Raw genomic sequence first — 15,782 nt, forward strand, 5'->3', positions numbered from 1 at the left:
TGTCACTGTGGGGTGGGCTTTGAGCTCTCCTATGCTCAAGCTACACCCAGTGAGATGGACTACTCCTGTTGCCTACAGGTCAAGATGTAGCATTCTCAGCTCCAGCACCATGTCTGCCTGCATGCTACCTTGCTTCCCACCATGATGATAATGGACTAAACCTCTGAAAATACAAGCAAGCCGCCCCCAATTAAATGTTTCTTTATAAGAGTTGCCATGGTCATGGTGTCTCTTCACAGCAACAGAAACCCTAAGACAGGTTCTATTGCTGCAATGAAACACCATGACCAAAAAGCAAGTGGGGAAGGAAAGGGTTTATTCAGCTTACACTTCCACAGCTCTGTTCATCGCTAAAGAAAGTCGGGACAGAAACTCAAACAGGGCAGGATCCTGGAGGCAGGAGCCGATGCAGAGGCCATGGAGGGTGCTGCTTACTGGCTTGCTCCTCATGGCTTGCTCGCCCAGTTTCTTATAGAACCCAGGATCACCAGCTGAGAGATGGATGGTCCCACCCACCATGGGCTGGGCCCTCCCCCATTGATCACTAGTTGAGAAAATGCCCTACAGCCGCATCTCATGGACACATTTCCTCAGGCTCCTTCCTCTCTGATGACTCTAGTTTGTCAAACTGATACAAAATCAGCCAGGACACTTCTTGATCCCAACCATCTGTGACTCTTATCTTTTTTAGTGAGAAAGTTCTCCTGGGTTGCTCAGGAGAGCCTAAATGCCATCACAGGTATTCCTGTCAGAAAAGGGACTTTTGAGGCAGACATATATAACAGAGAGGGGATGTGAAGAAGAACTAGAAAGAGGTTTTAAGATAATAGTGATGTGTCTACAAGCAAAAGAATATTGGCAGCCACTGCTCACAACCAACAAAGGCTAGCAGATTCATCCTAGCTTTGCCGGGCAGTGGAGGCTGCTGGCACCCTGATGTTGATTTGGTGGCAATGGCCTTAAACAACTGGCTTTCAGAATGAATACATATTGTTTTAAGCTACTGTTGACAGTGATTTGTTACAGCAGCCATAAATACAACCCACCCCCTGAGCATTGTGTGTGTGCACGAGCCTGTGTAGGCTAGAAGCTGGCATTGGGTGTCTTTCTTGACAGCTCTCCTATGGCATTTATATAAGTGCTGGGGATCTGAACTCTGGTCCTCAGCACTTGCCTCGTAAAGCATTTGCTTTGCTCATGAAACAATCTCCCCAGCTCCTTGAATAAGTGTTTTTTTTTTCTAATGTGCATGATGTGTGTGTGGGGGTGTGTGCATGCTTTATGTGGAGGTAAGCGGAAACATTCATAGAGTTAGGCCTTTCCTTCACTGTTATGTGAGTTCAGGGAATCAAACTCAAGTTGCCAGGCTTACTTGGCAAGCTCCTTTACCCTCTGAGACATCTATGTTAGCTCTGAGAATGATATCTTAAAAGCACTGAAATAAAATGCAGTCAAGCCCCTGGATCCACAGTTTTGAGTTCATGGATTCAATCAATTGGGGATAGAAAATATTCAAACAGGTATCACAAGTAATCTAGAGAGAATTTAAGTATGTGGGGAATGCACTTAGGCTGTACAAAACACCACACCAGTGATTTACTGAGTTATAGAACACCTACAGGTCTGGGTATCTAGAGGACGCTCGCTCGGTACTAACTGCCTGCCATACCACGGTGTGACTGTGAACACCAACCTAAGATTCTATACACAAGGGGAATTCTGGGAAAATGGTAAAATGGACTTCGTCAGACAAGAAAGAGAATGCACCACCAAGCACACAGCACATAATCCTAGGAACTGCTGAAGGAGAGCAGAAAGATGACAAGATCAGACAGACAGGACCGGGGAGGAGTGAAGAGCAGCAAGAAAGGTGGAGAGAGGCAGTGTGAGACCCACCAGAGCACCCTGGGGTGAGGACAGGAAGGCTAGGGAAGCGAGGGCAGCGGTCAGTGGAGGCGGAGTGGGCCTGTGCTTCCGACGTCTCGGGAAACTGGGCAGTTTCATCCAACGGCCAGCCGGGGCTAGCAGGCAGTCAGGGGCATCTGGGGAGGGCCACTGAACTCTCCAAAGGACTACAAACTGAAAACTGAAGGGGTCACAGAAATACTTGAGTATTCCCAAAATGGAGAGAAGGGAGAGCCGAGGGAACATAAAAGAGGCAGAACCCACAAACTCAAAGAAAAGACAGCATCTGCTACCGTGACGTGACGTTTTAAACGTTCTGATTACACAGAACCTAGTGAAAACTTCTAGCTGCTATCATCTCCACATTGATACTCAGGTCCTACTCTGATACAATGTGTTAAAACACTGGCTGCCACAATACTGAAATAAAAGCCGCTCTAACCCTACCCTACTCCAGGGATAGTAAAGAAAACTACAAGGAAGTTCAAAGTATGAACTTAGCCAGAAAAAGGTCAAGTGTGTGGGGCCTAAGCAAGAGAGAAGGAATAGAAATCAAAACATCATGTACTACAGATTTTCCAAAGGAGACACTACTGGAAATCAGGACATTTTTCTTTCTTTCTTTTTTCTTTTTTTTTTTTTTTTTTTTTGGTTTTTCGAGACAGGGTTTCTCTGTGTAGTTTTGGTGCCTTTCCTGGATCTCGCTCTGTAGACCAGGCTGGCCTCGAACTCACAGAGATCCGCCTGCCTCTGCCTCCCGAGTGCTGGGATTAAAGGCGTGCGCCACCACCGCCCGGCTGAAATCAGGACATTTTTCAATGGCAGAAGGGTCATTGCAGGAAAACAATAATCCAGAAGGCATATGTTTCTAATAACAGTTTCAAAATGAGTGGGGAGGCCGCAGAGATGGCTCAACCACTAAGAGCACTGGCTATTCTTCCAGAGGAGTGGGTTTGGTTCCCAGCACCCACATGGGGGCTCACAACTATCTGTAACTCCAGTCCCAGGGGATCTGACACCCTTTTCTGGTCTCTGTAGGCACACACATGGTGCACATACGTACATGCAGGTAAAGCACTCATACATATTAAAAATAAATATTTAAATTTTTCAAGAAAACAAGCAGTGCAGAAATCCCAAGGAACCGGCACAGACACACCCACCAGCCCCTCACTGAACACACGAGAGACAGCGCCTGGGGAAGGAGGAAGGGGCCGTCTGAGAGCATGGCAAAAAGAGGGCAGGCAGAGGGCAAGACACACAGGAGAAGCCTCACCATAACTCGACAGCAACTGAACTGTTAATAGTTAAGTTGTAGGATAGTAAGCATTTCAGGCTTTCAAGGTAAAAAGGCAAAACTGGGCCAACATTGTCACCAAAAGACCTATATGTTTACATATACATTTACATGCATGAAATCCCACACTAAAGCTGTGTGTTATACAGAAACTGAGAGCGGACCAGAGCTTCCCACGGGCTGTGGTCTATCCAGCCAGCCTCATGGTGACGGAATATTTCACTGCGCTTTAATTTTTTTCTTTTTTTTTCTTTTTTTTCTTGAGACAGGGTCTCACTGTGTAGCCCTGGCTGGCCTGGTTATTTTTTTTATGTAGACCAGGGTATCTCATAGAGCTCTGCCTGCCTCTGCCTCCCAAGTGCTGAGATTAAGGGTATATACTACCACGCCTGGCAAGATCTTCATTTTCAAGATGAGAAGCAGGGAAAGAAGAAGAGAGGAAAGGGGGAACCGTCAGTCCCACAGTCTACTGCCCGGTCACCCCACACTGTCTGCCCAGGACAGTGAATACATACACAGCCCCAGGAGCCACTTGATGACAAGGACCTCTTCCCACTCAGGACCAACGGCTTCCTTCTACGAGGGCCGTCTTCCGGGAGGCTATCTGACAGTCCTAGTCCTCAACTCAAGCCTGACTCAGCATTCTGTTGGGAAGGCTCTTGTCAAAATTACCAATGAATGTGTGAAGGAAGCAAGAAAGGCTGAACAGGGACCAACACAAGCCAGGTGCACTGCACGAAGCAGAAACAACGTCCACTGACCCAGGGCCTCTCACGGAACTTGGAACTTCACACGTCAGCTAGAATGGCTGGCCATCAGCCACCTCCGTCTTTCTTCATTCTCAGTACTAGGGTTACAGACACACCACATCGGGCTTTTTCTATATGGATCTGAACTCAGGTCCTCAAACTTGCACAGCCAGCAGCTCACACACTGAGTCACCTCCCTGGGCCCCCCAAAGCCCCGACATTCTCCTTCCTGAAACAGGGCGGAAGGGACAAAGAAACATGGTGGCCAAGAGGAGACCTTGAGGGTTAAAGGCACATACTGAAGTGAAAGACTCTCAGAACCATCCCACCTGCCTGAAGGTCTACTTCTGGACAAGTACACAAAAAGCAAGGAACCTCTGGGAATCCCCCATGGTGAAGCTCCCCACCCCCACGCCTGGAGCCTGCTGGAAGGAGCCCAGCACTTGCCTTCAAAGAGCGGAATGGAGTCACTGGAAAAGGTGTCCAGGGTGAGCAGGTCCTTGCCATCTTTGGACCCATTGCGTTTGTGTTTATGTTTCCTTCGGAAGAAGGACCGACGTGCAGCTGCCGACAGCGTCTTTGCTGTGTTGTCGTCTTTGACCTCGGACATGCTGAGCCTCCTTGAGAACTCCTGGTCCATCCTGAAGTCACAGAGAATGACCATGCTGGGAGCGCCATGGGAAGGGAGGAAGCTAGGTTCCCCCAGCTCCCCCCAGGCCTCCTAGCGACTGGCCTTTCCCATGCTCCAGGACTCTCAGGCATCACCACGGTAACAAGAAGTTTAGGGTCCAGCTTCAGAGCAAGTAACTTCCCACCGTGACACCGAGCTCATGGCAGCTGGTGCCCAGTAACACTGGCAGCTGTGCTTCCTGCCATGGAAGATGTGGACACTAACAGTTCGGATGACCGTGAACCATGTGATTGTATTTGCATCAAATGCCTGAAGGGAAACCTACAGATTTTAAGTGTAGATGAGTGGCTTGGGGCTGGAGGAGTAAGTGATAGAGTGTGCTGGGATTGGGTTATGGGTTTTCCTGTGACTCTCAAGGGTCCACATACTGTTGGAGACTGAATCCCCAGGGTAGTAACACTGAGCTGGAGGTGTCTTTAAGAGACTGAATTAGATCTCTACCCTAACAATTGGAGATTGGTTAGATATCTACCCTCAGAAGGGATCAATGAGGTCCTCTCAGGACCCCAGTTACTTCCTCCAATGATTGGTTATTAAAGAAAGAACAAACCTGGTCTGAGTCTTCCTTGACTCTTGTGGTGGTCTGAATGAGAATGGTCCCCACAGGCTCATAGATCTAAATGCTTGGTCATCAGGGACTGGCACTACTTGAGAGGGATTAGAAGGCGTGGCCTTATCGGAGGAAGTGTATCACTAGGGGTAGGATTTGGGGCTTCAAAAGCCAAAGCCAGTCCCAGAGTCTTTTTCTTACTAATGCCTACTGATTCAGGTGTTGAACTCTTACTTACTTCTCCAGCACCATGTCTGCCTGTGTGCCACATACTCCCTGCTGTGATGACAGACTAAACCTTTGAAACTGTAAGCAAGCCCCCAGTTAAAAATGTTTTTCTTTGTAAGAGTTGCTGTGGTCATGGTGTCTCTTCACAGCAATAGAACACTAAGACACTTCCTAGCTTGCCACAGGATCTCTTCCTTCTGCCTCCTGACCATATTGTGAAGTGGCCAATGAGGTCTTCACCAGATGCTGAACAGATTGAGGTCACCTGACTCCACACTTCAGCCTCCAGAACTGAGAGATTCAAAAAACAAAAAACAAAACAAAACAAAAACTCTTTTTCTTGTGAATTTTTCAGCCTCAAGTATTTTGTTACAGCAAAAGAAAACAGACATAGGGTAATAGCTAAGGTTTTTTTCCGAGGTGATGAACATGTTTTAAAATTAACTCTGAAGGAGCTGGGAATGTGGTCCAGTTGGTAAAGTGCTTGCTTAGCATGCTCAAGGCCCTGTGTTCAATCCCTAGCACCCATAAACTGGGTGTGGTGGCACATGCATATTATTTGAGCACGCAAGAGATGGAGGCAGGAGAATCAGTTCAAGGCCATCTTGGCTAGACAGCAAATTTGAGGTCAGCCTGGGCTACATGAGACCCTACCTCAATAAATCAGTAAATAAAATAATGGTGGAAATGGTTGCACACATCTGTGAATGTACTTGCCCCCGAATCATTGGGAGGACTCATCTGGTAAGGGAATTACATCATCATGACTCTCCATTCTGACTCACTGTGGCACTTCTATGCATTGGCTTATCTAGGAGCAGCTTTCTGGACAGTGATCTGGGCCACATGTACAGTGCTGAAGCTGCAGTTCCCAAAGGAGTCAGTTCCCCCAGCAGCCCAGGCCAGTGTCACTCTGTGAGGTCCTATACCACACTGGTAGCCCCTGTGGTCCCTGCCTGAAGATGGAGAAAACTTACACATATTTGCTGGGAATCTGCCCACGCTGGATCTTCTGGGCATTCTCATCCAGCTGCCAAGCCATCCAGGACCCAAACATGCCCTGGGGCAATGTGTCATCCACATACAGGATGTCGTCTTTCTTAAAACTCAGTTCAGGCTCCACCTCTGCCAGACGGTCATACAGGGCCCTGGACCATGGAACAGATGACACAGGTTGAGAGGGTCATACCACACACCCATCTCTTGAGGCAGCTGTCTGTGCTGTCTCCAGACACCACAGACAAGGATTTCAGGGCATCCTGAAGAGGCCCCGTTCACACACTTTACAGAGCAGGATGAAGATATCACCTTTCCTTCCCTAACACTAAGGGCTCATCCCCACCGAAGAAAGACTTCCTGCACCCCGTCCTTTCAAACAGACATTTTCTACCCGCCTGTCTGGGACACCCAAGATGCTGCTTCCTGCAGACTGGCACCTCCCGAAGATGAAAACACTTCCCACCTGCAGAATGGGAAGTGTTACTCATGTGTGTTTTCATCTACTCTGTGGCCCCAGGTCGTGGAGGACATGACAGGAGTCCTGAACCAAGCATGGAAGATGCCTCATGCCACCTCCACATCCTGATTCCCACAGGACTTACAGACACCATGCATACCGCAGAGGGCTCTGTGGGACTCAGGAGAGGCCACAGGAGAAACACAACCCACAGAGTAAGGAACTCCAGGTCTCAAAATTCCTGCAGTCTTGACCCCTCCCCATCTCCCACCCCCCACCAGACCTCCCCCCCAAAAAATCATCTCACATGGGCAAAAGCAATGCCAATGATGGCCTGAGCCCTCGGGACAAAGAGTCCAGGGAATCCACCTACCCTATGAACTTTCCACAGAGAGCCCCTCCCCTGGCCCTAACCCTTCCTGCTGGCACCTGATGTAGAAGCTGTCGCCAGGCAGGCCCTTGACTCTGCTGAACTCCTCATGGCGGTGCTGCACCTTCAGGCGGATATGATCCTTAGGTTTCAGCATCTCCACATAGACGTCCTCCACTGTCCTGCTGCGCACATCCAGGTTGCCATACTGACCAGGGAAAGAGTACCAGGATCAGAAAGACAGTGGCAGGGATAGCTCGGGTACTTAGAAGGTTCCAGGATGGAGCCTGGTCTGAGACTCTGCCCGCCTCCCCTCTACAGACCTTGGTATCCCCAGTACCTATGCCCTATATGATTTCCTGGCTACTAGATCCAATGGAACTTCCTAGCAATGAAGAGCTCTACTTTCTGCTTATGAAACCGTGTCTTTGCCATTGTACAGGCTAATTTTATGTCAACTTGACAGAGGCTAGAGTCATCTGGGAGGCAGGAACCTCAATGAAGAAAATGCCTCCATAAGGCATTTTCTAAGCTGTAGGCAAGCCTGTAGAGGATTTTCTTAATTAGTGATTAATGGGGGAGGGCCCAGCCCTTTGTGGATGGGGCCATCCCTGGGCTGCTGGTCCTGGATTCTATAAGAAAGCAGGCTGAGCACGCCAGTAAGTAGTACTCTTCCATGGCCTCTGCATCAGCACCTGCACCCAGGTTCCTGGCCTGTTTGCGTTCTGCCTTGACTTCCCTCAGTAATGTAATGTTACCTGAACGTGTAAGCTGAAATAAACCCTTTTCTCCCAAAGTTGCTTTGGTCATGGTGTTCCATGTTAGGATGACCCTAACTAGGACAGCCATCTATATGCCATCTTCTGCACAGGGTGGGAGACCCAGAGAGTGAGAGGGAAAGAGAGCCAAATCAGTCAGCTCAGAGACCTATGGCTCACGAGACTGGGCACCTCCTTCTGGCTGTTCAGGATCAGAGCCAAGGTTAAGCCCTTGGGTTGCCTCAGTGACCCACCTCACTGCCCAGGGTCTTGACAGTATCCCTCATTTACAAGATGAATAACCCACCTTGACAAGCTGCTGGGTGAAGTGAAATCCCATCTCCTGTGTCATGAAAGAGGGCACAAGCTGATACCACCTGAACATGGCCTGGCACCCACTGTGGCAGAACTCACCTCAAGGATGAGGTCCCCTGGCACGAGGCCATCGGGACCCTTGGCAGGACTGTCGTCTTCCACCTCGGCCACAAACACCCCGTGCAGGTTCCCACCACACAAGTGCACCCCCAGATCCAACTGGGATTTCTTGATGAAAACGATGCGGGGTTCAGGGGTCTTCTTGCTGGTATCTCCCACAATCCTTTTGAGAAGGAAAATGAAGCCCTTACCATGTGCAAGGAGAAGAGTCAGGCATAAGTGAAGAGCGCCATGGTCCGCAACCCTGCTTGCTTCCCAGGGGATGGGGGGTGGGGCGGTGGGGGGCATGTAAGAGGGGAGGGAGAAGAAGGGAGTGGGAGGAGAGGAGGGAGGGGAGGCTGGGGTCAGGATGTAAAATAAATAAATTAATGAAAAAAAAAAAAAAACCTGAAGAGTCACGAGTGAAGCTGGGAACACAGTGAGGAAGCCAGACAGACACCCACGGAGACCACCCCTGGTGACAATCTGCCTGCAGGTGAGTTCCAGTGAGAGTGATCCCCAGGCAGAGTTGCCTCAATCTGCATGACGCTGGGACTTTTATGGAGACTTGGCAATTCTAGGCTAGGCTAGCACAAGGCTCCCATAAGAACACTTTCTCCTCCTAGTTTCTCTTAAGGGCCCCAGTCTGCTGGCAGGAGAAGTTCAGACCTGGCTGACAACTCTCCTTGCCACAGAGCTCAGCCATGGCTGCCTCTCACGGCGGCACTGCAGCTCTCCACACTTGCCAGGGCCCCGGCCGAACCTCAACACTGCCGCTGCTGCCCAGAGACCCAGGCCTTCCCGGCTGAGAAAAGGTGAGAGGTCTGGAGACCAAACAGGAGAAGGAAAGACAGAAGACGGAGAGCAATGCAAGCGAGGAGAGGCAGGGAGGAGGAAAAGAGGAAGGGAGTCAAAAGACAGGCCTGGCGCGGGCTCTGGCCCACTGGAGCAGTTGGGCAAACGGAGACCCACAGCATGCCTGTGCTGACCTGGAGTTAGGGGTGCTTTGCTTGGCTGGGGGCGTGCCAGGGCCTTCATCCTGTTCCATCAGTGGGTCAATGGCAGAGGGATGTTCTGGGGTCACAGCACTGCTGCCCTGGAGAGTGGAGTGGGGGGTGGCAGCAGCGGGGTCCAGGTGGGAGCTGGAGGCGGAAAACAGAAGGAATAGATACATCCAAGCAGCCAGAGCCACCACGGCTGCAGCGGCAACGGGCCCAGACCGTGAACAGGGAACCCGGCTTCACACACCGAGTCCTGGAACAACAGACACATGAGGAGTCTGGACTCTGCCATCTGCCCCTGTCTCCAATCAGGGACCCTCTCCAAAGGTGTCCAGCCTAGAGGACATGCAAAGCCACTTTCCCTTCTCGTCTTCTCTGCTGAGCCATGTGTGGTGGCTCTACAGGACATGTAGCCCCTCCTGTCACCCACCCTGGGACCTGCAGCTCAGGAGCAGGTACAGGCAGATAGATGTCCAGTGTGTGCTCACACACAGAGTCAACCACTGAGTATGAATCCTGTGCCGGGGCTGAGATTTTGGTTACTGCAGCTCCCCCGACCCTTGTCTGTACTCTTAATGTCTTAGGAAGAGACATCTTCTCTCTGGAAACCCCTTACCCAGCATTCAAGGTGATTCATCTTCCCCTACTAGAAGAAGAATCTCAAAAACTTGGAACTGGCACCAGGTAAGCAATCCCCTGTGGACCTCTCTCTCTCTCTCTGCCCCAGCCTAGGCAGCCCCCAGAAGCTCACCTGGAGCGGGAGTGGCTGTTGAGCTGGTGAATGTGTGGGTTGTACTGGGCCAGGATGGTGATGGTATCACACTGCTGTCCGATGATTAGCCGGGCCTGTTGCTCGGTGGCACTCCTCAGGTTTATCCCATTGAACTGGGAAGAAGCCCAGAGTGGACTCAGTGATTGGGCAATGACTGAGGTAGTGACCGTGAACTTGGGAACACTACTTTGAAGGGCAAGACAGACTAGAAAAGGAAGGAAGGAAGGAAGGAAGGAAGGGAGGGAGGGAGGGAGGGAGGGAGGGAGGGAGGAAGCCACTCCCTCTTACCTCAAGTAACTGGTCCCCATACTCAAGACCGGCCTGGTGGGCGATGCTCCCTATGGTCACCTTGGAGACATAGATACCACCCTTCTCTCCACTCACGATGGAGATTCCCAGAGGCTCTGAACCCTTCTGCACCTTCACGTGGCGAGGCTCCTCCAGGTAAGGCCTGGAGAAAAAAGCCAAAGGTTTCAGGGACTTAGACCCAAGGGGACAGAACAGGAAGGCTGAGATCGGGCATGCAAGTCAGCAGTGTGAAGGCAGGCCCAGAGCTCAGGTGTTCTGATAATGATGAGAAATGGCAATCGACTTTGGACAAAGGAATACATTCCTGAAATTTCATGCAATACAAGCACAGCACATCCAAACAAACATGGAAAAGACAGAATGGTTCATGTGAACTATAGCTATGGAAAACACACACACACACACACACACACACACACACACACACACACTTTTATTCGATGAAAGGATATCTCAGGACATGCACTATGCATATCCCATGGAGGGGGTTCTGAAGACACCCACTGGCAAAAAGAGATGGCTCTGTAATTACAGTCTCCCTCCCCCACCCCCAAAAGATATATGACTATTCAGTTCTTATATTCATGGGTCCCTAGGGTGGAAATGAAGCAGCTATAAGCCATGAGAAGAGGGCTGGGGGACTGATGGAGCAAGGGTATGCCCATGCATTTACTGGCCAGGGAGCTGTCCCCCATATCCAAGGGCATGAAAGGATGTGAGAGCCTCATGTCAGGCCAACCTCAGACTCCTCAGCGAGGAGGACCTGGGCCTAATGGCCACGGGCAGCCTCAGAAAGGATCTGTGGTAGAAGAGATACATCGATGGACAAGAGTTAGGAGAGAAGGGACATCAGAGAAGGACCGCACACTTGCACAGAAGACCCAGGGATCCGCCAAGCCCTCCCCAGCGGCAGCTTTATTAGCCCAGGGCCCCTCAGTCTCAGTCAAAGGCTGAGGAAGGGAATTACCCTTCCTCCTGGGTCCCCTCTAAAGCCCATGGGAAGTTCCTGGTCGTGACCAGCCTGAGATACCTGCTCCTGTCACTACTATGAGACAAAAAGAACATTCCCCACAGCTGTGTCTTGGAATAGCAGAAGGTAAAATGCCTGCCCCTCCCCCACCCCGATTTTAAAAAAGATTTGACCTCTGCATTTATTTATTCGTGTGTATGTCTGTGCATGTACACATGTGCATGCCGTGGTGCATGTGAGGGGTAAGAAGACAACCTGTGGGGTGGGGGTGGGGTCAGTTCTCTCCTTCCACCACGTAGGTCCAGGAGATCAAACTCAGGTCACCAGGCCCAGCAGCAAGTGCCTTTATCTGCTGAGCCATCTCACTGTCCCATGAAATTCTTCTTAAATTGTTCTGACACCCACCGCCTGGTGGTTTCACTTCCCAAACCCACTCCTCCACAAGTCTTCCCTTAACCTTCTAGCTTCTGCATACAATCAGTTCCGCCACTGAACATGCATTAGAGTGTCAGGTAGTGTAGAGTTCCAAGGTCCCTTGCAGACAACCATCTGAAGACCATCCTCATAGCCCAGCCTAAGAAGATGGACAGTGAATGAGGGAGTGGGCAGGCCTAGTTTCCATTTGAAGTTCCTTCTCACCCAGTGACGGACCTTTTCTTCTGTCCACATTAACATAGTGTGTTCAGCTCAAGACAAATGTGGGTGACCATGTCTAACAATATCACATAAAAGCCAAGAAGCTGGGGCTGGAGAGATAACTCCACAGTTAATAGTGTGTATTATTCTTTTAGGACCTGAGGTCTGTTGTCAGCACCCATACTGGGCCACTCACAACCACCTGTAACTCCAGTGCCATGGGATCTGATGCCCCCTTCTGACCTCCAAGGGCACCCGCACTCATGTGCACATACCCCAACACACACACACACACACACACACACACACACACACACACACACGCACACGCACACGCACACGCACACACACATATACACACATAGATACACACAGACACAGATACACACACACACACACACACACACACACACAGAGGAAACTTCCAAATGACCCTATGAATCAGGGTTTCCTGATTTCCATTTCCCTGATTTTCTCACATGACTGTATGAGAGGGAACTCCGGGTTCTAGATAGGAGACTCCCTTTAATTGGGAAGCTGTTGCTCGGGCCACATGGGCTAAACTCATCTCTAGCTGGACTGTAAGGCCCAGCAGGGCAGGAATCGCTCACACCTGGCTCTTACCCAAAGCAGGAAGCTGATAGGGTGTGTGACTCATGTGACAATGTGGACACACTTCTTTTGGAGAAGCCAGAGCTAGAGTTGAGCAAAGCCACCCCTCCACGTTCCCATCTATGTCACCAGGAAGGGACCCCTGAACACTGCCCTAGGTCCTGTAGCTGATGCCCTGTGGCAGGGCCCTGGGGTTGGATACATTTGTTCCCCTGGGCTCTCAGGTTAACACTCACTGGGTTTCTTTTCTTACAAGTTCAGATTTTCAAATCAAATAGGATATAATTGATTTATTTAGGCTTCCTGAGGCAGGGCCTCACTATGTAGCCTTAGCTGTCTTACAGAGATCTGCCTGCCTATGTGCATTTCATTTCTCAAAAGGAAAAAAAAAAAAACAATTTAGGGTAGAGCAAAAGAACCAAGAAATGCAGAGAACCGTACTTGGGGCCAAAAATTAAGGGATAAGAATGAGTCCTGGTTCTAGCCGGATCAGGCCAGTCACAGAGTTTGCATCCAGAGAACTCAGGTGGTTTGGACACAGTCTACTCTTGTAGGAACACTCACGCAGCTGAGACTTTTATAACAGGGCATAAATGGGCCTGGAAAGCAGGAAGTAGCACCTTAATATCCCTGTCACCACCAGGCCTTCTCTAGCATCCTGTTTGGTCACTGCTCGGGGGAGAGCCCGCCTTGCTCTGTCCCTGCCATCCAGATCTGACCTGCTCGGTCTCCAGCTCCAGCTGTTTCTCCAGTCCGCCTCATGCTCTCTGGACCACCCCATCCCCAGAGCAGATGTGAAGTTCCCTGGGTTGCCCCAGCCACAGGAGCTCATGAACACTCACCTGTCCTTTCTCCGCTCCCCATGGGAAGTGGGGTTGACAGCAATTCTGGGTAATGTGGAGGCTGAGGTCTGAGGCTGGCTGCAGGAGGACAGGGTATCGACGTTCAGCGGGGACCGGGGAGGAGTGCTGCATTCAGAATGTGACAATGAACCTGCCGGAAGAGAAGAGGTGGCATGACTCATCTGCCATCCGGATGTGACCTGGGCCTGGATGATGGTCTCCACACTGCCTACTGTCTCCACAGCAACAGATGAGGGCTAGGCTCAGTTAACCTTCATCAACCCACTGGGATGATGAGAGGAACCCAAGGGAGCGGGCACAGGAGCGAATGCCCAGTTCTTACCTCTGTCAGAGCCCATGACAGACCGGGGATATCTTGGTGTTAATGGGATCTTAATCCGCTCTGCCTTGAACTGCAGGTTACTGGAAGACCCTGTTGTTGCAGGAGGAGACACAGCGTCAGGCCTTGTAACTAAACAGCCCTCAGTCCTCACCCCTTCTCAGCAGTCAATGCAGTAACACAGAAAGCCTGTTAGATATCCCTGAGGGAAAAGATCCGTGCAGAACTACAGAGAAGCAGACAGTTGGCAACTCACGATAGAAACTTAGTAGGTCCAGAATGCTCCAGAACAGGAGCATATGCCTTGCTTCAAGCCCCCAAAATGCAACAGTAACCTAACTGCTACACCAGATGCTCTGAAGCCCTAAGATGTCTCCCTGGGTCTTGTTACCAGGCAACACAACACTCCCCTCAGAGAGACATATCCCCCAAGTGTGTATCCATACAGCACACTCAAGATGGACTAACTCAGGGTCAGGAAACAAGACTCCAACCGAGAGGTCACCTGAAACGACCATGCAACCATCATGGAGCCTGCAGGCAGAAGGCAGTGGCTCGGAAAACATAGGTATGCCAGAAGGGTCCTGAGGTGTCAGCCATTCAGGGGAGGGAGCTGAGCTCAGCCTCTGGAGGGAAAGGAGTCACGTGGGCAGCCCACCCAGAGACCTGATTATCAAAATGCAAGCACCAGTGGTAGTTACCAAGACGGGCACTGGAGGGCAGGGAGTTGGAACCCTGGGAGGCTCTCATGTCGGGGTAGTCACTGCAGGCCCTGGGACTCAGGTCCAGGCTGAGGCGTCCCTGGTGCTGGACACTGTGAGTGAATCAGAGAGGTGAGGGGCCCTGGAAAAGGACTAAGACCAGACATGACCAAAGGAGGAAACACAGTGAGCGGCCTGATCCTAGTCACGTCTCATAGATGGCATATATGAACCTGTGGACCATAGAGGGGGCACACAGGGCCAGGACTGGAGTTGGATGGGCAGAGGAAACATGGTTCTACCTTGTGTAGGCCTAGGAAAATGGGTGGGGGAAGGCTGGATGTGCACCGAGGGTCCTGGAGAGAGCGAGTGGTGTTATGCCTCACTCAGGACAGCATGCCCAGGAAACTGGAGCTAGTGGACAGAACCCAGGGACCACCCACATCCGGCTGGCCTGCAGTCAGTCCCAACCAGGTGGTTTAGGTTGTGTAATGCTGACATCTCTTCCCTGTCTAAAACTCTCTAGTGCTCTCCCTTGTAGTCTCTGAGAGTCTGTGTCCTAGTCTGGGCCTCCCGCTGATGCACTGCCTCGTGCCGAGCTCCCCCTATGCACCCAGACACCCAGCCTTCAGCCCCCGGCAGCCCTCCTTCCAGAGGCTCCTCCCAAAATTTTGTACAGGTACTGTTGTTTTCTTCCTTTTGGATTGAGGGAAACCCAGGGCCTTGCGTGTGTAGGAAAGTGTTCTATCACTGAGCTACATCCCAGCCCCTACAGCTGGTCTTTATCTCTTTATCATTCCTCTAGTCCCAACAGCTGCTCTTATGCCACAGTACCTTCCGCAACCACTCAGTTTCCTAGACCCCCTTCTTTCCAATCACAGCCCAGTTGTCACCCTGTTTCTCTGACTCAGGGCCACTCAGCACCACATGTTATCACTGTCCTATTCTCACATGTCTGCACTCCTGCACTGAACACAAAGTCCCATGAATGGAGAGCTGCCTTTCAAGTTTATCACTGTCTGTCCTCGAAACCAGAACAGCCATTGGGGCATAGTAGGTGCTCATTAAAAAATTGCCAAATGAATGAATAAGGGTGATCCTGACCCCCCTCCCCCCGCTTAATTTCAGGTTTCTTTTTTAATACATTAAGTGGTATTCTACCTAATCAGAAAAATTTCTCT

At 50.7% G+C, this 15,782-nt stretch overlaps 1 protein-coding gene across 1 annotated transcript in view; it reads right to left on the bottom strand.

Annotated features, from left to right (window-relative positions):
- Dlg5 (discs large MAGUK scaffold protein 5) overlaps positions 1 to 15,782 on the bottom strand; it is a 113,145-nt gene that overhangs the window by 9,824 nt on the left and 87,539 nt on the right. The window contains 10 exon segments of the mRNA XM_052733619.1: positions 4,399 to 4,592; positions 6,398 to 6,568; positions 7,306 to 7,454; positions 8,419 to 8,602; positions 9,408 to 9,560; positions 10,171 to 10,304; positions 10,480 to 10,642; positions 13,561 to 13,711; positions 13,904 to 13,993; positions 14,602 to 14,714. Of these exon segments, the coding sequence (XP_052589579.1) occupies positions 4,399 to 4,592; positions 6,398 to 6,568; positions 7,306 to 7,454; positions 8,419 to 8,602; positions 9,408 to 9,560; positions 10,171 to 10,304; positions 10,480 to 10,642; positions 13,561 to 13,711; positions 13,904 to 13,993; positions 14,602 to 14,714 (1,502 nt within the window).

The sequence above is a fragment of the Peromyscus californicus genome, unplaced genomic scaffold, assembly GCF_007827085.1.
Source record: "Peromyscus californicus insignis strain IS unplaced genomic scaffold, ASM782708v3 Scaffold_12__1_contigs__length_115047231, whole genome shotgun sequence".
NCBI classification, from domain to species: Eukaryota; Metazoa; Chordata; class Mammalia; order Rodentia; family Cricetidae; genus Peromyscus; species Peromyscus californicus.